Source organism: Aplidium turbinatum, chromosome 2 (genome assembly GCF_918807975.1).
Source record: "Aplidium turbinatum chromosome 2, kaAplTurb1.1, whole genome shotgun sequence".
In the NCBI taxonomy this organism is placed as follows: Eukaryota; Metazoa; Chordata; class Ascidiacea; order Aplousobranchia; family Polyclinidae; genus Aplidium; species Aplidium turbinatum.
In genome coordinates this window covers 14,416,856-14,443,429 of record NC_137473.1, presented here as the reverse complement: position 1 = coordinate 14,443,429, position 26,574 = coordinate 14,416,856, and the positions used below count along the sequence as shown (strand labels likewise).

Sequence of the window (26,574 nt, the reverse complement as noted above, 5' to 3'; positions counted from 1 at the left end):
GCAGCATTTTTGCAAATTGTAGTTGGCGGGCCAAAACAAACATCCCATTATTTTATGCTGCCATTTGGTTTTACATAACAGAATTAAGATTACTAAATGTTATGTAAAACTTTCGCAATTTTTACTTTTCCATATTTATCCATAACGCTCACTTGTAATCACGTAGCCTGTGTACTTATGCCGCAACAATGCTTAGTTAGGGCATTGTCGCCATTTTGAATTTCCTTGATATTCTTTCTCTGCAAACTGCATTTTAGAGATAATTAGGCTGTGGCTATATTTACACTATAATATAGTGTATCTGCACATTACACTATATAGTGTATCTATAAAGTGCTCTGCTTGTGCAAGATATAAATGTACAACATAGCTTCTGATTGGCTCCAGGTTTTCTCGACAGTGTACTGAGATTTTGTTGTTAAAGTGCTTACCGTGTCTTGGCATTTGAGACAGCGCCTCAAGTGGTGGTAGAGTACTTTTGCATGTGTGAGATTATAAATGTTCATAAAATCCAAGACTGTGTACCAGAGGAATATGCCCAGTTGTTGGAGTTAGCTGTTCGTGGAGGTTTATCTGCTCCTACAGATGCTTGACTGCACTACATTATTTTCTATATGTTTGTGTAGAGATCCTACCCCAATCAAGGAACTTCAAACATCCTCCGAAACCAGGCAACAATGAGCGACTTGGCAGTCGCGATACCCCCCTTTCAAGGGTTAATATGCTTGCCCGTGGCAGCAGGGGACCTGGAGCCACGAGCTTGTATTGTAATAAGCCGAAGAGTGCACTGTAGCACTGTGAAAAGCATAAACAATTCTAAAAGCAAACATTGAAGTAGGATTCCTGTTGTATTTTGTTATGCGTTTTTGATTTGTACAATAAACATCATAGCATACTTTCATCATATGCTTTTCAAGCCGATTTCATGCAAAAAATTTGTTTGTTTACTACTGATACAAATATAAAGTTACGTTATGTATGTAATCTCCTTTCTTGTTCCACTTAAGATATTTTGCACCAAAATGAAGAATTGCATTTGACATGACACATTTGTAGCCTATATATTATGAGTTTTTATTCACTACTGTAACCATGGTTGATTTTGAGCCAATTCCACTAAAAATATACTTGTGCTAATTTTCATAAGCCCATACATAAGCAAAATAACTATGTTTGGATTAAACACCATCGGGTGGGCTAAGGTATTGGTACCGTAACTTATTTTTGAATGCAAACAGCTAGCTTCATAGAAAAGAAAATACAGCACTTCTATATTTCAGATATGTCACATTTAGCATGTTACTCATGGGCCACTCACGATATAGAAAACAATTTATATGCATAATACAAACAAAGCATGTTCATAAATACAGTATATATATATATTTTAGAATGCAGCAATAGGGTACAGAAAGGTTTTTTATTATATTGTTTTAAAAAACCATTAAAATGTTGTCACAATGTTTGGAGTCTCTTCAAGATAGGAGTGAACAAGAACTTGCAATATGTTTTCATAAGGTATGTTGAACTAAATTCAAATGTGCAATTTGCAGCTTACTCATTAACAATTCTCCACAACAGCAATTTCAGTTAGCTGGGTTATTATGATTATTCTTGTATTTTTTGTTTTTTAATATGGACTTATTGGTCTGATGCAAATAAATAGATAGTAATAATAATTATTATCAATATGGTATGAAATTTGGAAATCTAGCCAATGAAATATTTAACTGCTTCAGGGTTAGCCTTCGTGTTGAAACAGTTAGCTTTCAAAAGCATAATATGCAATCATATATACACCTTTATGATGGTGCTACTTTAGAAGTGCATTAATTCAATAACTCCGTAGCTATATTTACATTTTGAGGTACCGGTAATGAACGTTCTTCCTTGGCTGCCATTTTTTGCATACTATATATAGCCTATCTAGCAATTGAACGTGACTTATTTTACACATATGCATTACGTACATTACTGGTATGCTGGCACTTAATGAAAATGGTGCATTACTGAATTCATTTGTATTTTACAGTTGAATGAAGATTTGGAAGGTGAAATTCGCCTATGACAGGGGAATTCTCTTCAAAAAGTGGGGTATTACAGTACTGTATTACACCGACATATTGTGCAATGAAATCAACAACCTTAATCTGCCTGATACATATCGTGACTATTGTGAAGAAAGCTTATTGCCGGACTTGGACTGTGCAGGGTATACAGCAATCCATTAACTGGAAACTCTCTACGAAGGCGCTTTTGAAGAACTTTTCTAGACCCTTGCTATGTTGACATGTATTGTTTTCGCTGTAATGGTCAGAAAAAAAAAAAATGAACTTATAAAAAAAGTGCTGGAGATGCGAATGAGGAGGTTATATTTTTTGCCACTACAAGACTTCTTACATGGTAGAAACGAAACAGCTAAACATTCGCATAAGCCGAAGAGTGCACTGTAGCACTGTGAAAAGTATAAACAATTCTAAAAGCAAACATTGAAGTAGGATTCCTGTTGTATTTTGTTATGCGTTTTTGATTTGTACAATAAACATCATAGCATACTTTCATCGTATGCTTTTCAAGCCGATTTCATAGCACATTACTTTAAAGAATAAAATAGGCTTTCTATTAATACCGTAACTTAAATAAAGCGCAGTATGCCGGAGTAGTTAGTCTAATGTTCACTCTCGACATTAGATCCCTTCACTGCAGAGTACTTCACCATATCTAAAGTTTTGGCGGTAGTGCTAAACATTCGAACTGTAGGCGCGGTATCCCGAGACTACAGAGAAGGGGACTTCTGACTCAAAAACGGCATGGGCCTTATGAAGGATACCACTCAAACGAAAATCAACAAAACATAACATCTAAACGTCTCTGTGTTTCATGTAACAACTTTTAAGTGTACTCAGCACAAAATTGAGTACGCTGTGGCTATATTTACACTATATAGTGTAATAATTACCTCAATAATGTTGCCAGATAAGGAATTCTGGTCTAATTTGAGAAAAGTTTAAAGCTGTTGAAAACAAAAACATGAATTTTGTAAATTTTTTTAGTCCTGGGCAAAAATGAAAACGCTAATCTTATTCCTAACTCTTACCTTAACCCTTCCTTACTTTAATCCTAACTCTGGAAACACCTGATTGTAACCACGGCATTAAGTGTGGAAAAATAGCCACTTCCAATTGAGTATATGGTGAGGAAAAATATGCAAACACTGATAAAATGTAACTTTAGTATTATAAACATTTCACTATAACATTTAAAATCATAAGGCTACATGGAATCGCCAATACTATAAGACCGTATATATTCATTTTTTTGGAAAATTAAACAAACATAATGAATACTGCTGCAACGCCAACATTGTTAGGCCTATGTGTTTCCGGTGGCTCCAGGTCCCCTGCTGCCATGGGCAAGCATATTAACCCTTGAAAGGGGGGTGTCACGACTGCCACGTCGCTCATTGTTGCCTGGTTTCGGAGGATGTTTGAAGTTCCTTGATTGGGGTAGGATCTCTACACAAACATATAGAAAATAATGTAGTGCAGTCGAGCATCTGTAGGAGCAGACAAACCTCCACGATCAGCTAACTCAAACAACTGGGCATATTCCTCTGGTACAGTCTTGGATTTTATGAACATTTATAATCTCACACATGCAAAAGTACTCTACCACCACTTGAGGCGCTGTCTCAAATGCCAAGACACGGTAAGCACTTTAACAACAAAATTTCAGTACACTGTCGAGAAAACCTGGAACCAATCAGAAGCTATGTTGTACATTTATATCTTGCACAAGCAGAGCACTTTATAGATACACTGTATAGTGTAATGTGCAGATACACTATATAGTGTAAATATAGCCACAGCCTAATTATAAAGTGTAAAGACAGCATAACCTATTTAACCCACCTGTGTAAAATTCCTGTATCCAGTCTGTTAATAGGAACGAGACAAACAACATCCTTATAACTGCCATGTGCAGACTGGGACTGAGATCATGACATTCTGCTCTTTTGGTTGCCTTGCTGAGATGTTTAGACATACTCTTAGCCATGTGCCAAATATCATACTGCGTGTCACAATCAAGGTGCAATGCCTTGCGATGGTTTGCTTTGTATCTTCTACGATCGTGTTGTTTTGCTATAGAATTCTGGTGCGATGTGTTATTATCGGGTATTGACCTAAAGTAACCTCTGATGACGAAATCTGTATTATGTAACGTGTTTTCTACAACCTTCGGCCCTACGTGACCTTCTAGACACTTCTGTTGTTTACATTTAAATGCTACGTGACCGAACGATGGTTCTTTATGATGTAACCTTTTCGAAGTTACTGGACTGAACAGCCAACTATAAATAGTGGTGTAGTTTGTGTAATGTTTATTCTGAGATTATTATTATGGGAGTTGTATTATGATGAGTTGGTGATGAGAGTTCATTATTGTAGTAGTAGCAGTTGTTAATAGACGCAAAGATTATTGTTGATCGAGAGTGGAAGTATTGAATACGAGTACTGTAAAGCAAAGTTGATGCTAATATAATTTCTGATTGAAATTAGAATCGTATGAGAAGCTGTGAGTGGATCACGTTAAACTCGATCAATAGTCGCAAGCATTGGAATCTATTGCTGTTTACCATTACTTTGATTAATTGTTGGAAGTGGTGAACCATTCGTTGGAGTCCTTCGAGCGTTTTTATATATCATTTCACCAGTAGAACTATCCGTGAATTTAATTGACTGCTTTTCGGTTTGACCCATTAAACTACGTCATTGAATCTTTCCAAGTCTTTTTCCTGGTAAGAGATAGAAAGAAATCGTGACACTGCGATATCTGCGGATATTCCTCTTTCATGATTTTGCTTATCTGAGGATGTCTGTCAGTTGCCAAGGTAGTGATGTCTATATTTGATTCTACAAATACACAAGAAGGAACTCATACAATGGTAAATTTTTACATACAAGTGCATAGGCTATACCCTTTTGTTGTCCAAAGCAATCAATAAATTACATTTTAAATTATATAAATTAAAAAAAAAATTGTAAAGTTCAAACATTCCCCAATGGAGATTTTTGAAGTGACCACTCAATGGATATCAAACGTACCAAATTTTTTTGGTTGTTGTTGTGTGGCTGTGGCCTAAATACTGTTTATAACTGTGTAGAGGGTGGAGGCTGCTAGGAAAACATTTCCCAGTGGGGTTCGATTCAAATTTCCAGTCAATAACATAACCAATTAAGATTATATGTCACAAACCAGGTTCTCCAAATATGAAACAAGTTACGGTATCTGATTCTGCTGTATCTTCCTTCAGCCTAACTAGTTTTAAGTTAAATCTCAGGACTTAACCTTTGTGACATTGTTGCTTTAAATTAATGAACCTACATACTTACCGGTACTCAAATTTGTCTTGCTAATAATTATGCTCTTTGTTTATAAATTATTTTAGGGAGTGGCTATTTTGAGTATCACAGATTGAAACCTATCACCGTTTTGTTGTATCACTAAATAAAACAACTTTATAGACTTTTTTTTAAATAACTGTCAACTAAATTAGTCGATCAATCAATGTTTTTGGAAATGATGCTGGCTAAGTAGCATCTGCCAATTACGGTACTAATTTCAAGCCTACTTCAGCTTAAAGCTTCCACAAATATTTAGTAATTAAACCCTTCAATTATTAAGCTGCTGTAGCCTATATACTTGGTACATTGAAACTTATGAACTTTAAAGACCACTACTTCAAACTATAAACTAATCAAATCCTTAGTAATTTGAAAACTCACATCTTCTTTTAACTCCTTGTAGTCATGCTAACCTAAGCCTCAGAAATTTGTAGATCAAACTAACTGTATAACTAACATCCTACATTAGTTAAAAACAGTCTGCAACCACAATATCATGCGCAGTTTCACCGTTGATAGTAGACAATATGTCTGTATTTGCATACCTCTCGACAGGGTACTGAAATTTTGTCGTTTTTTACGTTCTTACGTCACAGACAACGTAGCTTCTGATTGGCTCCAGGTTTTCTTGACAATTACTGAAACTTTGCTATTAAAGTGCTTACCGAAACAAAACAATGAAAAACACGTCAGGGAAACCACCTAGAAACAATGTTGCCAGATCTAGTAACCGCTATCTAACCCTAACCCTAACCCAGTTATGTATAAATTTTATAATTTAGCCTACATTCCTTGAAGGAAAGTTAACTTATTTCTTTTGATTAAGCCAGTGGTTCTCAACCTTTTTGACTCACGGACTATTCTCAAGCTCGCCTATATATCCGCGGACTCAAGCTATGTATTAACGAAAAATAGGTTTTTTGATTTCTATCCAAGAGAGTTTAATACGGTATCAACGAAAAAAGCAAGCACTGTTTTTCACTCAACACACACTCAATGAGAGCCTTGTCCTTGAACTTGCTCGACAAGTTTATCGAATTCCGGAATTATGGTTGTCAGTGCACATCTAATGTCATCTTCCGGTTGAAGTCTATTGCGATACTTCGTTTTGATCATCGTCAGAGTTGAAAAGCCAGATTCACACAGGTATGTGGTTGGAAATGGCAAAAGAGCTGTTGCAGCTTGCTTGCAAAGATCTGAAAGACTAGGCTCCATCGACTGCACATTTGCCCAAAATTGAGTCAAAGAAGCCTTTTTAAACTTGTCTTTCCACATCTGTCGGCTTTGCAATTCAAGCAACTGTTCAGCAATACAGTCCATATGATCATATCTGAGTGAAGTTCTAGCGCTGACACCTGAAAAGGATTCCGAACCCAATTAAAGATCCTGCAATAATTGTTGGAAGGAATATAACGATCCAATTCAGAAAGAAATGTGTTGAGGTGCTCAAGAAAGATGGGAAGAATGACGCCCAAATTGATATCTTTCTCTTCCACAAATAAGTTCAATCCTGGGAAAGCAGCTAACCTCCCACTTTTCATTCAATGCATCCACAGCTTTATTTTACGTTTGAATGCATCAATACTTTCCAAAACATCAAAAAATAGTTTCTCTTTTCCTTGCATAGAACTATTCAGTTGGTTTACATGGCTGAAAACATCGGCCAAAAATAGCAACTTTGCAATCCATTCATCATCACGAAAGCGATCAGCAAGTTCATGATTTTGCTCTTTTAAAAAAGCATGGGTTTCTTCTTTAAGAGTAGCCACTCTCTCAAGCACCTTTCCTCGTGACAACCAACGAACAGTTGAATGGAACATAAGCCCACTGAGTTCCGCTCCCATTTCGTCACACAAAGCACGAAATAAGCGAGTGTTCAAAGGACGAGATTTAATATAATTCACCACAGATACAACCAGGGCCGTTGACAGGATTTCTCGGGCCCGGTACCAATTTATTTTCGGGCCCCCTTCGGCCTTCATCGACTATGTTATGAAAATAAAGGTTGTGTACAAACTTTTATTGATGTCGTTTAAGCATGGTCATTTAACAAATCTTGCGCAATCTTAAAATTTCTTGAACCGCAAAACTTACTATCTCTATCTAGCGGTTGCTTTTTTGAACTTTTATTTATCACATGGCGCTAGAGTATTCTAGGCTCACCAGAAGAGAATTTACAGCAAAGGTAGTGCAGACAGTCAGAAAGTTTTCAGTTTGATTTGGGAAAGGTGTTTGGGCCTCGATCAAACATTTGCTGATTGCTGCAATCTGAAAAGCGGTTTTGTGCAGTTTTTAGTGCAGTGCAATGCAATTTTTAGTGCAGAAACAGGGATAGCAATCTTCTTACCTGTGCCATTTCAGTTTGACTTTAAACAAATATTAACCTGTTTATGTTGAAATTTGTGTTTCGGGTAATATTCATGGTTAGGGAAATCACTATACTAGACTAAACTAAATTCTTATTTTACTGTTTGGTGGCTGAAGTGGCTATTTGACCACCAGAAAGCTGAAGTGCAGTGCTGTGTTAAGCTCTTTGTGGGCCCCCGGGGCCAAAATAATTTTGAGCCCCTTATTGGCAAGCAGACTTATGATAATATAGTGTGTATATTAACTGCACTGATATGGAAAGGTGGTTCACTTCACTAGACTTTCTCACCAGTTGAGAAAACAATACAAATGTAAATAAGAGCAAACACAGGTCTATCAAGTCATAGCTACACCTTTGCTTGCAATGAAAGCCAAAAGTGTTAACGATTTATAAACATACTGGCAACGGTCATGAAGCGTATGGGTCATTCAACCCAGACCTTATATCACACAGTAGAAGCTGGTATAAAAATATGACATGCTTATCACATTGAGTTCATACAATTTTTTATATCGAACAAAAATTGACCAAATTATGAGAATTTTAAATTGGTTACCTACATTTGGAAGCAATTTTTTCCAAGAATTACAATTGGCATTTGAAATTTCATTAACCTATTATTTTTAAATGTATAGCCATAACATAGCAAAACAGTTTAGAAGTGCAAAAAAAAGTGAATTCACAAATGCTTTAACAAACAACATTTTAACACTTTCACCAAGTGGTAATTATATTTTGCCTTATAGGATCGCCGAGGTGGAGGCTGACTTGGTGACCTCATAAGGTCTTTCGCTTCTTTCCTATCTCACTTTTATGTAATGTACCAGTGCATTTGGTGTGATATTTTGTGAAAAAAAATAAACCAGTGATTGATTGATTAAACCACTCACCTATACATTACAATACTTTCAAAAAGCTAACAAGTACCCAATCAAAATGCTAACATGAAAACTCAAGTGTACTCAAATGTGCATAATCAGGAACTTAAGTACGATGAAAACAATAGTTACTAATCTAGTGATATACTTTCAATTCGCAACAGAACAGTGTTAATCCATAACAGCACAGAATGGCGTACATGGTTTATTAACTAGGCCTACTCACACAAGATACACTATTATTAGAAACCTGTTGTTAATCATGCTATATTTCACTAAAACATTTTTTTTATTAATTGCCTTATTTTTGAAACATCGTGGTTGCTGAATTTAAGAAGCACAATTATTATGAGCAGCAGTTGCTGTAATCTAACTGTTGAATTAACTTTTCTAAATGTAATTATTTTTTCATATGCAAACACCATTGGTCATGCTAAAAACAGTTGTTATTGAAATGGTGCATGAGTGCTGACTTATGTAGATGAAGTTTAATAACTTCATCACATGTTGCAACTACTTCACAGGAATCACAGCATACATAAGAAAATTACTATGATCTTTAACAAAACGGAGCAATATTTACAGTGTAACACTAGTTGATAGGTTTCTAGGTAAGGTCTAACAGCTTCATCACTCACTGACAACTTTGCAGTACTCAGAAAGCCTTCATAGGTTACTGGTGCTTAATGAAATGTTATAATGCTTACTGCACAGTGCACAATACCGGCTAACTACTACCTAGTTAAACTTTTATAACTTCATAAACAATCATCAACCCAGCAGTGTACAGAACACAGCAGAAATATAACTAATAGTAAACACAGGTCTATCAAGTTATAGCTTCATCTTTGCTTGGAATGAAAGAAATGAAACATAAAGCAGCAACGGTTTGAAATCACAAACAAAATACTAGCAACTGTCATAAAATACTTATTATACTGGTATCTAAATGTAATATGCTGGTTACACTTGCTGATAGCTACCTCTGTAAAGTCAGGGATATTTAGAATTGCGGGATTGTAAATGCTAAAAATGAAATGCTAATTAATCTATGAGAAATGCTATTTTGTTTATATACTGTTCACAATTTGTTAGCAATAAACAAAATATGACTGCACAAATGGAACAGGCTACAAATAAGACAAACATTTTTATGGCCTACAGTTAAAGGCAGGTTAATTGATTATATACCTATTACACTACTCAATGTTCGCTTATTACTTGCTGACCTTTGACTTTGAGGTCAGTTTTTGAATTGTTTGTCTTACTTTTGGTGGTCGTTCTTAAGCTTGTGGCCTGCTGATCACTTTATCTGGTTCTTACCACAGCAATTAAAGACATGGGTAAAGATCGCATTAAATGCTTCATGGTTTCTGGTACATTCAAGGTTTAACATTTGACTCAACATAACTTTTGAAAAAAAAAAAACTATGCAAAGAGCTTGGAGAAAAACATTCCCTTGTTTGGAACATCTGCAAATCTTTTGCAGCACGTCTGCACCATTGCTAATCATAGTAAACGAATGTATTCCAATTGCAATTTAATGGCAAAGCAAAGTTTGCTAGGTTCTGACAAACCTCTATGTTCAGCCATTTCAAAGAATTCCTCTTTGAGAGTTTTGTTTATCTGAAATGTTCAAAGCAAGAATGTCGGTAGTTCAAACAAGACATCTTCTTTATGAAATGCTGAATGAAATCTTGGTACATACCTAGCAAGGTTACACCATTCTAGAACTAGATTACCGGTTGTAAACCAGTAACATTCACTTTGAAGTAAAGCTTAAGAAAACAAAACACCCTGTAAAACCAAAACGTTAAGCTAAAAGTGCAACAGCCTAATGCAGCTTCTGACACTTCAAAAAATACTTTTACCTTGCAAGTTATACCGGTAGATGTAGAAAAAATATTTTATTGTTAAATGGGATATCAATAGACCAACCATACTTTAAGCTAGTCCAGTATTACAAAAAGTATTTCATGTGTCTTGTTTACTTATTGGCAGACTTCAAAATCAATCGTACCTGACTCTTAAAATTTATGCTAACGAGAAGCTAACCTACATACAAAGCATGAACGCTTTCACCTTATGCTAAAGAAAGGTTTCAATCTATGCTTTTGCAAAATTTAGACAAGGCATTGCAATTAAGTTATGTACCAATACCAATACGCACCAATACCAACCGTACCAATTTATTACAACTGCTGAGATCTGACATCAGAAAAGCTGGCCTGGGATCCTTGCTCAGCACACCACATCTTCATCGATTGCAAAACATCGCAAAGGACAAAACAGAATGGAGATCCTATCAACCTTGTTGAAAGACTGATCGAAGCCAACGGATGCCAAACGATTTGGCTACACTGGTGGCGGAGACAGTTACAATAATAAATGTCTTATATAATTTGCCCATTTATGACAATCATTTTAAAATGAGCTGTCTACTTCGTGGTTTAACCTATAACAGTAGCACACAAAGTATGGTGACCCTACCACTACCAGTGCATAAAGCGGTTTCAGTTCAACAGTTGCCAATTCCAAAGTTTTACCACAAAATACGAAAAAATAAACAACCAAAATAAATAAAACACATTTATCTTAAACACACCTTTGTAGGAATTGGGCCTGTCTTGATTTCAAGTATTAAATTGCAACCAACCTGTTTTATTTCAAATACAGGTAATTTTACTAATGTTGTCACATTTTAACTTTTCAAGATAATGTGGTTTTTAGAGATGTTTTGGTATAAGGGCCCAGCATCTCATTGGCACCGGGCCTAAATTATCTTGTCAATGAACAAGTAGGCTACACGCAGTAAACTTTAATAACTAAAAAACAGATTGTTACTGAAACGCAAAAGTCAATTACCTGTGGGCCCCCTGAAATTCTATCACAAAATAACGACCAAGATAATGTGGTGATTTTAGAGATATTTTGATATAAGGGCCCAGGCCCAGCATCTTATTGGTACCGGACCTAAATTATCTTCTCAATGGAAGTACACACAGTAAACTTTAGCAGCTAAAAACATGTTGTCACTGACACGCAAAAGTCTATTACTAGTAGGCCCCCTGAGATGGTGGGCCCAGTACCCAGAAGGGGGCCCGGTACTTTACCATCTGACGGCTGAAATAGCAGTTTTAACCTCTGATGGCAATTCCTTCAGATCTAATTATATTAAGATCTTGATTATGTTTGAAGTCGCGGGGAATTTTTAAAATCCGGGCCCCTTAAATATTCCGGGCCCGGGTCCAAAAGTACCACCTAGACCCCCCTGTCAACGCCCCTGGATACAACCTCTTTTAAAACTATGGCAAGATTTTCTTGTATTTCTTTTGTTACCAAATTTTCTCTGTGGAGAAGACAATGAACGACCGAAATGTTATTGTTTTTCTTTTTCACAAAACTCATGAAGCCTTTCTTACTTCCCATCATGGCTGGAGCACCATCAGCACAAACAGACACGCAATTAGACCACTCAAGCTGATGTTCTTCAAAGAAGTAGTCCACTTTCTTGAATATTTCTTCTCCTGTGGTATTTTTAGCAAGTGGACGGCAAAACAGAAACTGCTCAACGAAATCATTTGTGTCAAAATATCGCACAAACACCATGAGCTGTGCATCACTTCCGATATCGGTTGTCCCATCCAGTTGCAAACTAAATCTTTCACAGCATCTTATGGCAGCGATTGTTTGTTGCAGAACATTTCTTGAGAGTTCTTCGATACGCCGCTTCATGGTGTCGTTTGACAAAGGAACCATTTCCAGTTTGTTAGCAACAGCATCACCACACATTATCCTGGCCATTTCAACAGATGCTGGTTTAATCAAATTTTCTCCAGCTGTGTGAGGTGCTTTATTTGCACTTGTAAGCGATTTTCCATGCAACCGCAAAAGAAGCACGCACTGCATGACTGTGAGAATATACTATTCCTCCCCAAGCAGTTGGGCGATCAACGCGACTTCGCTTCACCTGATGCTCTTTTTCTTTAAATACTTCAAGAGATTTGTTAAATTAACAACATTTCCATGGTTTGATTCTAGGTGCCAACAAAGTTTCGTGTCCTTTAAAGAGCTGTGAGCTAAGACTGTAAGCACAACACACACTGCACAACACAACACACACACTGTTAAGCACAACACACACTGCGGCCTCACTTCGCCATTCACCTCAATCAAAGTAAATCCAAGCTTCAAGTATTCATTTATATATGCAAAAACTTGTTTTCTTTTAGCTATTTTAAGTAATTCTGTCTGAGACTGTTCACCAGGCATCTAATCTAAAACTGACTGTGTTCTCACCGGTAGAACACAGTAAGTTTTAGAATTTTAGCCCATTTATTACGACATCACAAAGATAAAGTTGGTGAAATAGGAGCATTTTACGTTTTATTTGTAATGCAATATGAACTGACTACTAGCAAAAGCAACTGTGCTCGCGGACTCATCCAGGCCCTTCCGCGGACTCATTTGAGTCCGCGGACTCGGGGTTGAGAAACACTGGATTAAGCCATAGGTAACAAAGTGAATAATATATGGGCTAAGTAAAAGTAAGTACTATCAGAACGATAGTGAAAGACCTTAAACAATCAATCTCGCACATAAGGAACTGTAACTGAACTGATGATGAAAAAATATGCCAGGCCAGCACATATTAAAGTAGCAGGTGAGTAGGTTAATTACTTGGACCTGAATATTTGGAATTATAGTCAATCGTGGAGCCTGTGTAGGCTACTCTGGCTACACGCAATAATGTCCCGGCGGCTCTTTGCTTTAGTTTGGAATTCAGGTTATACAAAATTATTCTTTTTTCATATCGTAGGTCGCCGTGAAGCAAAAATATATTATTTTTAAGTGTAAACTACCCAGATTAAATTTTGGAGCAGGAGTCTGAAATTCTTGCCAAAAACAGCGAGCCAGAGTCTTAATTTTTGCCAGTTGGTATTTTTAGCGTACAAATATTTACACTGTACGGTACTTGGCGCAGTTGCTTTTTATTAATCTCTATGGTTCTTATTTTACAAGCAATAATTTTTTGTTTGAAGATATGCTTTTTTTCAATGACAGGAGGTAAGGAAGGTGTAGGCTAAAGCACAAAAAATCTAAATTGTGGTTTATGATTTGTTTTTAAAGTCAATATACCCACATTATTTAAAGCAGGAATGGAGTATGAAGTCACAGACTTTGGAATGGAGCAGGAGTGCAGAAAACCTGACTCCTTACACCTCTGCAGTCTGCTACATTTCGGTACCTTTGCTGGCCATCCAAAAGGCATCTGACAACTATGGTAATGGGAAAGATTTGTCATTTTTAATGAAATATTAGGAGTTTTGCAGTGATTTGAGATTCAATAATCACAGTTTGGATTCTCAAAACTATCATTTCAAAGTGATAGGTTGAAGTAAATTTATCTTCAAATTACATCAGCCTCCAGTTTGCACGTTAGCAAAGTCTGTGTTCAGTCCCGCATATATGAAACGCTATGGTTGTACATGCAACACTGATTCATAATCAGTTTATATTTTATTTACGGTACCGTATAGGCTACCATTTTCGTCATTTGAAAACCAACTGCTCTTTCTACGTTACTAAAACTTGCCAGCATGTTGCAAGACAGCCGCAGACACTAGGCTATATTTTGGGCTAGGATTTACTGAAAAACACGGTACGGTAGTAAAGTTGCGGCCTAGTTAGGCCTATATTGTACGCATGACTAAGGACATGCGAAAAGGGAGACACAAACAGCCTACAAACATTTTTTAAGCCGTTGTATGATTTTTATAAATTTCCAAACTTGAACATACTTTGTGCACATGCACGTTTCACAGACGATCGCTAGAAAATGCATCTAAAATTTTCCCCCGGATTAAAACTTCTTAATGGCAAACATGTGTAGGCTATTGTTTATAGAAGGCTAATTAGCCTTTCTCCTACGACATCAATAGCCTTTCGGATCGTAAACAATTTTCAGTAGGAAAAAGTCGCATTTTCCATGAAAACTTTTAAGGTTGAAGGTTGTTAAGCTTTAGCCAATTAATCAACTTATAGGTTATGTATCACACTTTATCGTGAAACTATTTTTTAACACTGGAAAAATGCTAATGCAATGATTCTCAAAGTGGGGTCCGTGAAGTGAAGAAGTTCCAAGGGGTTTGCGCCACAACTTTTAAATTCAATGACTGATAAACTATGAGGTTGGCAACTGTTCCTGCTCGGCCAAGTATACAAAAAACTACCTATGTGATGAGTTGCAAGCACAAGTTGTTTTGAAAATTTTCTTTTTTTAATATTTGATGGGGATTCTCTATTATTTCAAGGAAGCAAAAGGAGTTCGTCAGGTTAAGAAGTTTGAGAGAACGAGAACCAGAGAACCACTGGACTAAGACGAATGTTATTGTTGATTATGGCTAGAAGAAAACTGTTGTAAATTAACTGTATTACTACAATATTGTACTTGAAGCACTCCCATGTTCAACGCCACCGTTAAAAAGGGATTAAAGATAGAGTGAAGGTGTTGTAGGCTAACACTACACTGGCTGACGTGGGATCAATATTGTATTCAATGAAACGAAGTCTTTGAAACACAATGCATGCAATGGCACAATAATCAAACAAGAAAATTTACTTTTTCGACATCAAAAATGAATAAAGAATTGATTTAGAAAAGACGGCCTTACTAAATTAAAAATGAGCATGTACAAAACGGTATTTGTTAGTTCTTCGTGTTACGTTGGACGTTTCTGACCTTAAAAAAACGTAAATTGATAGAACATTACATCAGCAATGCTATCGCAAGAAAAAGTGCCATAAAGTACTTCAAACAATCAAAACTTTGTAATAGATTTAGTTTCCCTTTTAGCAGCATGATCATGACTTATTTCACAAGTGTAGATAGAACGACTTGTGTTACTGTGTTAGTCTCATATCAAAACTTTTATCAAAAAGTCGACTTTTAAGGTAGCCACTTCAACTTAACAACTTTTGTAAGAGCTTGTACAGCAATACCCAATCAGAACATATTTAATTGGCTACCGTCCAATTGTGACCCTTCTAGCACTCAGCCAGAGAGTTGATCAGTGATTTGAACGTTGTTAGGTAATTACAGAAAAAGAGTTATGAAAGGGGGTGGAAATCGAATCCCAGGTTATCGAAATCTATTCCTAGCCCTAAGCCTCTAGGACACGCTGGCTACAAGGCAACGTTCACATAATGTACTTTCCATCAGAACTGTCTGAGTTTTTTCTCTGTTCTACCTCCAACTCCCATTTACATAATAACGTCACAAATAACGCATTCCTGATTGGTTCGTGCTTTACAGGCGCTTACAGAAGTTGTTATGTTAAAGTGGCTACCGATTTTTAATAACGTGTTAGAGCTGATATAATTTTTCGCGCGGTAAAGTTGACAGCGATAAAAATCTACGCTATTTGTAGACAACACCTAGCAGCATGCAAAGAAATGCAATAACAAGAATATCACAGTTATTTGCTTTCAATTATCTACTACAACTAGTAAAATTGAATACTAAAAATATACACAAGTATAAATCCACATTATGAATGTTTTTGTTTGTCGTATCCAGGCTTACACCCGGTGGTTGAAGATTTAGATTAAGTGGACGGAAAGGCAAGGAAGCCAATATTATGAATGTTTATCCGAGCTTATAGACCTACAAAAATACAATAAAGCAAGATACGCAAAATCACTTAAAAGAAATGCAAAAATTCAGAAAACGTTTGTACAACGATTTTCCAGGCAAAACTGGCAGTTAAAACTTTCCTGTAAACAGAATGTGACGCAACAGGTTGGGTGGAACTGTGCTATGATATCTTATAACGTAGCAAAAAAGAATAAACGCGTTATGAGTGATGACACTGCATCATTTGTTCATATGAATGGATCATGATAAAAATCGCCATGGATCACAATCGAGTCATATTAATGTCAGATTTCACTGCAATAAGTTAAACTCATAATATAGTTAAAAGTCGGCAAGATAACGGTGAATTCCGATGTGTCAAAACTCGCATAACCACAGCCGGTGATGTGACAAAGGCGAAAACGCAACGTTTCTATGATGAACAAGAATCAACGGTGTGGGTGAGATCGTGGCTTGGGAATCATACGTGTTTGGTGTCTATTTGCAAACTTTTTTACCAAGCCAATAAAGCTCGTTCTTTAATTGCCTGGGAAAGTCTTTGTTCAGTATTAAACCTTTATTGGCTTATTTTCAACGTTAGAAAAACGTACTCTATTGCATAAGTGAAGTGAACCAAAAAATCCAACGTTTTGATTTAGGGTTAAAAATATAGAAATATTTCAATAATACCCGGTAGACGATACTGTGTTCATAAAATAAGATCTTAGCTTGCAAACAATAGCATTGTGTGTACAATTATGCGTTTATTATAATCCTAGCAGTAAATATCACATTTACATCAAATTGAGGTTAAAGAACGCGAAAAAAACGTCAGCTTTGGTAACAATGATTGACAACACGATGAAAACACGAGACGGCTTAAAAACATACGTATTTTGCTTCTACAACTCACACACATCATAATACTACTATGGGCGGAAGAAAAGTCTTGAAACTATAAAAAACGTTGATTGTTGAGCAATTGAGCATGATAAAATTTGAGTAGATTGTGAAAGTGCGGTTGCAAATCAAAGAATGTCATGCCTCAGACAGCAAATCCGTCATTTTTACATTGATTCAACGTCTGGAGACGTTGAATCAATGTAAAAGTAACGGATTTTGCTGTCTGGGACAATAGCTGGCAAGTTCACATTATGGCCGGAAAATGTTGACAGACATTGGAATATAATAAACACAAGTTGTTGACTGCATTGAATCACCCGTTATACTGCTACCATCAACCACAAGTTACTCGGACAGCAAAACCTGCCATTTTTACATTGATTCAACGCCTGCAGATGTTGAATCAATGTAAAAAAGACGGATTTTGCTGTCTGGGTAATGAATCAGTCTTTTATGATTCACATTGATTGTATGTCCGTTGAATCAATAAAAACAGAACTGATTTTAGTGGTTGAACAGTTCATTACTGTTCAACTTCCAGAAACACTGTTAGGCTTTTTAATTAAATTGAACGTGGAGAATGAAAATGGATCCGGCCACCCTCGGTAACGAGGACGTCATCGGATTAAAACTGAACATACAACACGATATACGCAACAACTAAACAAAATCTTTCTAGGTGCATTATAAAGCACCGCGACAAGACACAATGGCCGATTTGTAAGCTTAATCCACATGATTGTGGGGAAGGTAGGACAAGAAGCGTGCTGCTGATTGAATGTTGTGAAGATGACAGAAGAAATCTCAAAACGGCTCAAAATTACGTACAACAATGGACTGAGCACGGGGCGTAGCCTGATATCATAGAGGGGGTCGAGACCATTAATTTGAAAACTGGTATAGTGAAAGTAACTTTTGTCGATTCTACATTCACTGTGAGCGCAGGACTGTGTCCTATAAAGACACTTAATGGCATGCTAGAAGGTGGGAAACAAAGATTGGCTGCCATCCCTGTGAGTTTGCTTAGTTAAAAAGTCAACACCAGTCATAAATCTAGGTAAGACAAAAAGAATAAAAACATCATAAAACTATAAAAAAAAAAGAGCAGAATTTTCTGCGACCGTGCGTGAAACGAGATTTGAACGCAAGCCAGTTGAACACTTGATGCAAGCGGCAGAAAACAATAATAAACAACACCAAGCGAATAGACTGTTGAGCAAACTATAAATCGATCAAACCGCTGAAGGTTTCATAATTGTCAGGCAATCCTTTCTTCCAGCAGGTAATGGAGTTTACAAGTTTGTTTCTCACGTTTCAACGTCCACGAGCGCCTGAACAACGTTGAAACACTCCATTTTTGCACTGCACTTTTCTTGGCTCTGCTGCTTGAAGACTAACAAGTGTAGTTGCGGATTAGTGGATCCAATGTTGACGTAGTGTTGGTTGTAGCTGTCAGCTGACTTGTATCTGATCGACATTAAAATAGGTCAGTTGGTAGAAAAACCATCAATAAATGAATTCATTTTCATGTGCATGCATTTTCAAGTATCATACCTTTCTTAAACTTTTGTCTACACAAAACATAAACATTCTGAAGTTGCAATGAAAAGAAAACAATAAAAAAATTATCGAAACACAAGATTATATTTTGTAAAGTGAAAAATAAAAGTAGGCTACTGATTTTTTAATTGTTTTTGGTAATCTACACTTGGGATTTCATAGAACCAAATAAAATATTAGAATGACCGACGAAGCAGCAGTATCACAAACAGCCTCTCAAACGGTGACATGCAAAACGTAGGAAGTAATATTCGAAATTGGTGAACGTAGAAAAAAAATCGTAAAGTTCACTCCCTGTGTTTACACAGCAGTTTACGTTATATTTGCAAAATATGATAGCGAAAAACAAAAAGCATGCAGCATGTCATTTTTTTTAATATTTTGTTTCAATACATATTTTATTTTCGTTTGTTTCTATATGCTCTTAAGTCCTAATTCGAGCAGCCATAGCCTTATGGAGGTGAATGATAAAAAAAAAAAATTTTGAAAAATATTTACCGCAGCATTTTCCCAGCTCAGGTGGATAAAATCAATCTCTTTTTCTTCTTCTTACCACCTGATTATAAAAACGAGCGACAAGTGACACAGCAGCATGCAAACAACACACGGCACTGGACATTGGACAAGCTATCACTAGTTTTGTTTATTGAAGATTCAATAACTCTATGCTTGTGCTGGCGCAAAGAATGATATCTTTATAGTTTTTATTTATTTTTGCTTGAAATAATGATGTTGTGCAGCGTTTGAGCATAGACCAGCAAATGTCATCGCTTTCATACATTGATTCAACGTTGAGCAAAATCACAACTTTAATTTATTTTCAAGTGCATGCTCGATTGCTTGGCGGCATAAGCAGCCATATTTGCAGTGGCGGCATTTCGGAGCGATCGATACTTTTCGACAATCGATGCGAGATCGATACTTTTCAGTAGGGAACTTAGAGAGGGGCATGCGTACCTTCCACCTCAAAATTAATTACAAATTAAAAATGACATATTTTGATGTCTGGAAAGCAGTGACAACAACATATCAATACTGGCAACACTTAGCACGATGGCAGACCCAACAAGCCAGCAAAATTGGCCCTTTTTACACTAAACCAACGACTGCGAACATTAAATCAATGTGAAAAAAAGGACTCAAATTTTGCCAACTGGGTATCATTTCAAGAAAAAAAAGCACGCCGTGCAAATAAGTTTAAAGGTTTACCTTCTGCTCTTCTATTGGATGGGCCGCTATCAATGACGTGATGGGGAGGCCGGAACGGGCTTGCGGGCCGCAACACTGCCCCACCAAACCCCCCAGAAGCGTGGTTTTCTAAACGTTGGCCGACTACAATCGAGTCTGTGTTCACGTTCACTCCGACTACAGTTGACGGAGAAGTCGTCACTATGGATGGGCGTGTTTGCTTTTTCCGCCCGCCAGTATTCCGTCCGGCATTCTACGCCATTAATACAATTGAGATAAACTCGAGTTTCAGGAAATGAAAAAAACAGTCTTTTTACAGGAAAAATAAATTTTGTCCCAACTTCAGTTAAAGTAGCTCCGTCCAGATACCACTGTACAATGCATCCCGTTTGGTCCTTATAAAGAAACAATCGGGAATGACACGGTCCAGCAGTTTGTTCCTCCACGCCGCAATTATAGGCAGTTGAGGAAACTTCCGTTAAAAACGACATCATTTATACAACAGAACAAACGAAAACATTACAATGTCACTGTAATAAGTAGTGCAAGGCATTTGAAATGAAGCATTGCGACCTCCACTATACTCGTAAAGTTATCCGACCAGCTATATGTTTCTCAGCAGCCGATTGTAGCAAGAATTGACAGCGATAGACACCTTATCCGGCCAGCCTTACCTCATCTTGTTCAAGTTGTCTGTCCGTACCCAAAGCTATCAGGTTGCTGAACTCGCGTTCCAACACTTGCCGGGTCTGAAGGCAAATAGTGAAATGTCACAAGAAACCAAAAAAAAATTCTAGAGATTGCGTGAGCCAACTTTTCACCATCATCACCCGTTCGGGCATGTCAGACACCATCAACGCAGTTTCTCTAAACATTCATGTCCCTCGAGGGCCAATTTTTAAGGGATATTAAATTATTTTTGCCAAACTTTAGACTTAGTCCTTGACAAAGCAAAACAGAAAAGAATGACGATTTACATGGCCACTCCACGTGGTAGCAAAATGTTACATAGCATTGCAGAATCTGCTATGCTTTATCTCGAGCTCAAATAGTTGTCTTCAAGGTAGATGCCTTCTCTTTTGGACCAAGAGTATATTCGTTTTGTACAACGGAACAGATGAGCCCACAATTACAATGGTGGTATTCACCAGACATTTTCCCTCAATCGAGGACATGCTCAACATGTGATAAAAAAGATGGTATACTTTTTTGCTTTGAAACCAAAACGCCTATTTTTTAGATCACGCAATGTGAAGGGAAGCTATGAAATTAGATTCCATAGTTCTCTATTTCCAAAGCGACGCTGAAAAAGTAGTGCTAACCTGAGCGTTTTGCGTTGGGATTTGAAGTTCCAAAGCAAAAGAGTTGACGTCGAAGCTGCTATCCAACGCAATGACAGCGCCATGGATTCCGCTGTCGGTTAATCTGCCAGCGAACTCGCGTAGACCGATGCCTTGAAGCCAACGTATGACGCGCTGGTTGCTCCATACAAGAACGTCTGAGAAAAAACATTTTCAAAACTATTTCTTGCTTCACATTTCAACACATTTGACGTGGTTAGAATAGTAATTAGTGCACGTTATATCTCAGCATTGGAAGAAATTTTCATACGTCTGGAAGAAAATGAAAAAAATCAAGAAACCATTTCTGCTTGACTCGAAAACCATAATCCATGGTTCCTTTGCGACTTCCAGTTGTTTGATCTGTTTTACTTCGCCATACCAGACCGGTAATGTAAAGTACGTGCCTGTGGGGCATTATTCTTCACTGCAATTTGTATTGCCCAACCCAATCGACTCACTTTAATTGTTTGTTTTTTTGTACTAAGAAATAAACCAAACTACTGCTATTTCCTGTTTCATATGTCAACATTTTCAACGCGATCAAAGTAATGATAGTTACAGTAGCCCACGCGATACACCCGAAAGCTTATGAAAAAGGAACCTTCATAATCAATTAAACCTATACAAGGTAACCTAGAAAATTAAGACTAACTAGAGTACTAGACAGATAAGTGCGCAATAGGTGTTAAATTAGATAGAGACTCTGAAGAAGGTATCTTTAGTCTTTATGGTGGCGAAATTTTTATCAACTAATTACCCAAGCCATCAAACCCGGCTGGTTTTAATACAGCAACTTTACATGTTTAATTGCATCCTAATTCATCTTTACATCATTATATTCTTTCCGTAACACCGAAAAGCGGAACAGGGGTTGCGAGATGTCAGCGTTCACTTTATTAATCACAAACGAGATTGGTTGAAAAAATTCTTAAAATAACATGTGAAAAATGGGCCAGGTATGGTCGGAATGAAGAAAGAAAGCTGTGATGGGTAGAAAGAGATCGAGAATAGGAGTAAAGACAATCGCTGCAACGAAAGACTTGGCCACCTCCAGTAGTGGGGACAAAACCGAATTTGGATGATGATAATAATTGAGCAAAAAAATTTCCAAGCAATTGAACGGGACATGACATTATTAAAGATGTTGGTTTCACCACCTTTGACGTCATCCGATGACGCTTCCCTCCTTTCCTCCAGTTCCTTCTTGTTGTAGTTCAATCGCTTCAGGCAAAGAATCCCGAATTGCAAGCTTGATCTGAAAATAGGCATTAAAAAATATCTTACGTTTGTGAATGAAATTGTAAGTTATTCATCAGGAATAATTACCATGCTACCATGCCATTCTTTACCATTATAAAAAAACTTGTTTTTTTTCAAAGTTTGAGAGAATGCTAGCACATGTAGCAGCTTCTTTAGAAAAAAATATCACTGCTAACCTCAATGTTCAGATTTAACGTTAGCATTTGAGAGCCTCAAGTAAACAAGACTGAAAGATTGAGCTTTAGAAGAAGTTTTTTCATTCAGAGGTCGAAAGTATTTCCAATCAATCATCAAATATAATTCCTTAAAAGATAGGATATGATGCTTTATAAACTTATACCTGTGAAATCCATCCACCATCTTGAGATGTTGCCGTAAATCTTTCTTAGTCAAATGATCGAGCATCCTAGCATCCACCAGACACTCCATGAAATGGGATCGATACTGCGACAATCCTAGACTCGGAAGCCATTCGTTCCCGATCCACTCATGATTCATGTCTCCGTAGGCCAACGTCTGTGAAGCAAAGATCGATCAGCAATACAGTAAAAAAATCCTTCCATTTTTCAGGAAAGTTTTGATTAGATAATGAGTCAAAAGCTTCCATAGAGCATAAGAGTACACACAGAGGTTGACTAGGCGTGTGACAGAATGGTACAACAGTTTCCTACAGTGTAGAAACAAGATAATTTCTACGATGTTATTTGCTATTATTATTCTCTTTACTGCATTGCATCGGTTGAGGAAGTTATTTCCAAATCTCTTTTATCCAATCAGGGGTTCCTTTACTGCGCACCAGGAAAAGATAGGGTTAAGTTAAAGAAACTATCACCCTGTGCCAATCTAACGTTTCATACATAATAACAACATACATCCTCAGCATTGATCATGAACACAGATCAAGAAATACAGATTAAGATAAGATCTACATCAAAATCAAGAACATAACGGTGGTAAAAACTACCGGCCACATGGCCGTCAAAAAGTTAAAGAAAAAGCTATTAAAAAATCAAACTCTCGATTTGTTATTACTTTATACTGTAGTTAAAGTGCACTATGACGTAGAACCAAAGACATAAATAACGCTGAAAAGTTGTAAGTCAAACTCATTAATTTTCCTACAGAACACGTTTATTATGTATTGTATAGTATAAGCAAATAATAACAGGAAAGTCGTCATATAGAGAGGAGTGGACGATGCAAAAACCAATGTTTATCGGGTTTGGTGTCGGCGAACTTAACACATTGTTTACTAAACATAGTTGAAACGAAAATGTTAATTTCAACGACAGCTAGAGGACATAAGATCCATTGACACTTTTCGCTTGTACAAGATAAAGCTTGAACAACGTTTTGACGCAACTGTATCAAACAAGTATCATGACCGTATGCAACACTAGCTTTTCGTCTCTGACTGGGAGTCGTGAAAATTAATACAACATCGAAATCACATATTTCAACATCACAAGATGATAGTCGGGAGTTAATATGTTGCGTAGCAGACTAAAAATGTGAGTTTTGGTCTTGCATTCTTACCTCCGGCCAGCCCACAGTATCATCCTTGAAGTGAATGAAAGAAGAAAAAAGAAAGATTAATACTGTAGAAATTTAAAAATCGAGGCGATCCAGAAGTCAAGCATCACGAAAGAACTTTACGCAAACCACCACCACGCAAAATCATCTCTCGCCTCATCACATGGCAGTCAGCAACATCCGTCATTTTTACATTGATTCAACGTCTGTAGACGCTGAATAAACGTAAAATTGACGGATTTTGCTGTTTAGAATAACAGCACTGCTGAGGACAAAGTAGCTTTGTTTGATGATGCACAATTTGCGGATTAGAAAATAACAGTCATGTATGCTGTGTGTGTAGTGTGTAATCTTTTCACAAGTGAGTTTAAAGTAAAGTACAATAACAGTATCATCAAATACGTTACAAAACTTTCTATAACTTCACGGTGTCGCAAATTCGCAATTTTTACATTAACTTTGACGCTGGTAGACGAAAGCCGATGTAAAAAAGGTGAATTTGCCCTCTGCAGGCAAATATCAGACTAGCCACTTCAACACGCAGAAACAACGGATTTTGGTAGCTTGGTCAAGACAACGAACTACAATGCTGGAACATTCAAGTTTAGCTATACTCACAACTGAGGTCTTGCTTTTGACTAGAAAAGATTCAGCACTTTGCCGACAACAGAAACACGTAGCCTACTAATTTCACAGAACCGCTAAGTATCACACACAATGAAATAGAATTACAACGTCAAAGTGCATTAAAATGTGAATAAAATAGGTCTCAAAATCAACTCAAAGCTAGAAAATTTGGGTTTGAGTATTTCACAATTTGTTAAAATAAGGTACAATTGGTGGGAAAAGGTTCTAACAAGAATTCAGTGCTTAAGGTTAAAAAAAATTGAAGATATTTTTATAACGTTACGAGATACAAAATAAGTGAATGACCGAACACCAATAAAAATTAAGCACTGCCGCTTTCCAACAACGATCCTACAATTTGAGAACAGTCTATTGATTTCTTTACCACACAAACAGTCCATTGCATCACCACATTCAGCAAACACACAAAACATATCACAATGGCTTTACAGCTTCGCAAGCATGAACTTCAAAGTACCGTTGCAAGCGTCGCATGCATCTGACTGCGATGAGCAAGATCTTCCACTTCTTCATGAGTCATCCATATGCTTCCGGTAGTCTGCGTCCAGTTGCATGAAATCGTTCGTAGACAAGAAAAATGGTGATATTTTGCGTAAAAAGATCATTATTCAAAAAAAGGGTGGACGGCCTAAAGAAGGATGACGAAACTCTGTCGGCAACGTCATAACGATTCGGTCATGACCAAGCTCAAATAACCAAGACCGAGAGGATTGGAGTTAGAAGTTTCCACAGCGATGCTAAAGAGGTTAAGGTCGTAAAAAAAGAGAGAATTAGTTATCATACCAACCGTTCTAGAGGTGGGAGGAGCAGAAGGACTTGTGAGGCTAATCATCTCGTGGATCGCCAAGCGCAGCTTGAGTCGATGGAGAGGATTGCTGATCCCGATTTCTCGCTGGATCTCGGTGTCGGACAGAGCGGACATGATGGCTCCTGACTTGACGTTTGCTCTGCAGGCAGCCACGTACCACGTAGGCATCCCGACCCAAAGCTGGAAGAAGATTTTTATTAGTGCTTTTTGGGGCCGCACAGATGCATGTGCTTAACGGAGTTCGACTCTAGGCCACTTCGTGGAGGGTTAACGACTTAACCAACAACACAACAATCACAGCACCTCCAACCAAGCTACTACAGTAGGTCCACTCCAGCTGGCAAACGGTGTGCCGGCTCTTCGCACTTCCTCCAGCATTTCATGCCTGAAAGAATAAATTCATCAATGCAACCTCCATCGCTCCAGGATGTAGATAATCGGAAGAAAATTGTAACGGCTTTCAAAAAAAAAAAAACGCGGCATAGATTACAAAAATGAAGTTGTCAATCAACTTTCATCAAGACGTGTTTGATTCTCATCATGACGTGACAGATAAGACACCATCTTGTAAAAAAAACAAGGACAAGAATTACTTTTTCTTGATCCGCCTCTCTTGCTCTCTATGGTGACCAGATCCGATCACGTCCACAGAGTCGCTAGACAAGGAACGATCATCAGATGGATTTGATCCGGAACCAGACATTTGCTCCGTGGAGTTGCTGTAGTTATCGCTCGGAGAAGTTAAATGTGCACGTGACATCCGAATCTGAACATGGGAAAGTGGAAGGAATATTTCGCTTAAAAAAATGGCAACATCTTCACGGTGACGTAAAGCGCCTGTCACCAAAACTATAGCTAGGTCTAAGTTTATGCCACGTGTGAGCAACTGTGCGCCATAAGACAAGCGTCAGCTGCGGCAACTGTGCGCCATAAGACAAGCGTCAGCTGACATCCGAATCTGAACACGGGAAAGTGGAAGGAAATATTTCGCTTAAAAAAATGGCAACATCTTCACGGTGACGTAAACACTACTATTCCAACCTC

At 37.4% G+C, this 26,574-nt stretch overlaps 3 protein-coding genes and 1 long non-coding RNA gene across 4 annotated transcripts in view; 1 reads left to right on the top strand and 3 right to left on the bottom strand.

Annotated features, from left to right (window-relative positions):
* The first annotated feature begins 1,313 nt into the window (after nt 1–1,313).
* On the top strand, nt 1,314–2,581 carry LOC145765650 (uncharacterized). The gene is made up of 2 exons (XR_014288597.1): nt 1,314–1,518; nt 2,033–2,581. It is a non-coding gene; the product is annotated as an uncharacterized LOC145765650 (long non-coding RNA).
* A 3,817-nt stretch (nt 2,582–6,398) lies between these two features.
* LOC145788350 (protein FAM200A-like) lies at nt 6,399–7,249 on the bottom strand. Its single transcript, XM_082600126.1, has 2 exons — nt 6,991–7,249; nt 6,399–6,760 (listed from the first exon to the last, which is right to left on the bottom strand). The coding sequence occupies exons 1-2, from the start codon at nt 7,247–7,249 to the stop codon at nt 6,399–6,401; spliced, it is 621 nt and encodes a 206-aa protein (XP_082456252.1).
* A 4,663-nt stretch (nt 7,250–11,912) lies between these two features.
* On the bottom strand, nt 11,913–12,560 carry LOC145788349 (protein FAM200C-like). Its single transcript, XM_082600125.1, has one exon. It carries the CDS (start codon nt 12,558–12,560, stop codon nt 11,913–11,915), a length of 648 nt encoding a protein of 215 aa, XP_082456251.1.
* Nucleotides 12,561–15,185: 2,625 nt separating this feature from the next.
* The window catches only part of LOC145764607 (liprin-alpha-1-like), a 38,135-nt gene continuing 26,746 nt past the window's right edge, over nt 15,186–26,574 (bottom strand). The window contains exons 24-34 of the mRNA XM_082576237.1: nt 26,124–26,296; nt 25,834–25,915; nt 25,510–25,710; nt 25,195–25,260; nt 24,078–24,101; nt 22,882–23,057; nt 22,439–22,536; nt 21,261–21,436; nt 20,613–20,687; nt 19,960–20,191; nt 15,186–18,657 (exon numbers count right to left, since the gene is read on the bottom strand). Coding sequence (XP_082432363.1) covers nt 18,584–18,657; nt 19,960–20,191; nt 20,613–20,687; nt 21,261–21,436; nt 22,439–22,536; nt 22,882–23,057; nt 24,078–24,101; nt 25,195–25,260; nt 25,510–25,710; nt 25,834–25,915; nt 26,124–26,296 — 1,377 coding nt within the window. The 3' untranslated portion in view covers nt 15,186–18,583. The remainder of the gene's footprint in view (nt 18,658–19,959; nt 20,192–20,612; nt 20,688–21,260; nt 21,437–22,438; nt 22,537–22,881; nt 23,058–24,077; nt 24,102–25,194; nt 25,261–25,509; nt 25,711–25,833; nt 25,916–26,123; nt 26,297–26,574) is intronic.

Bases quoted from the DNA above. Each gene is read 5' to 3' on its own strand.
- LOC145788350 (XM_082600126.1), bottom strand. From the start codon at position 7,249: ATGGGAGCGGAACTCAGTGGGCTTATGTTCCATTCAACTGTTCGTTGG. The intron at 6,761-6,990 runs GTATTGATGCAT...AATCCTTTTCAG, and splicing joins ATTTTTTGATGTTTTGGAAA to GTGTCAGCGCTAGAACTTCA.
- LOC145788349 (XM_082600125.1), bottom strand. From the start codon at position 12,560: ATGCAGTGCGTGCTTCTTTTGCGGTTGCATGGAAAATCGCTTACAAGT.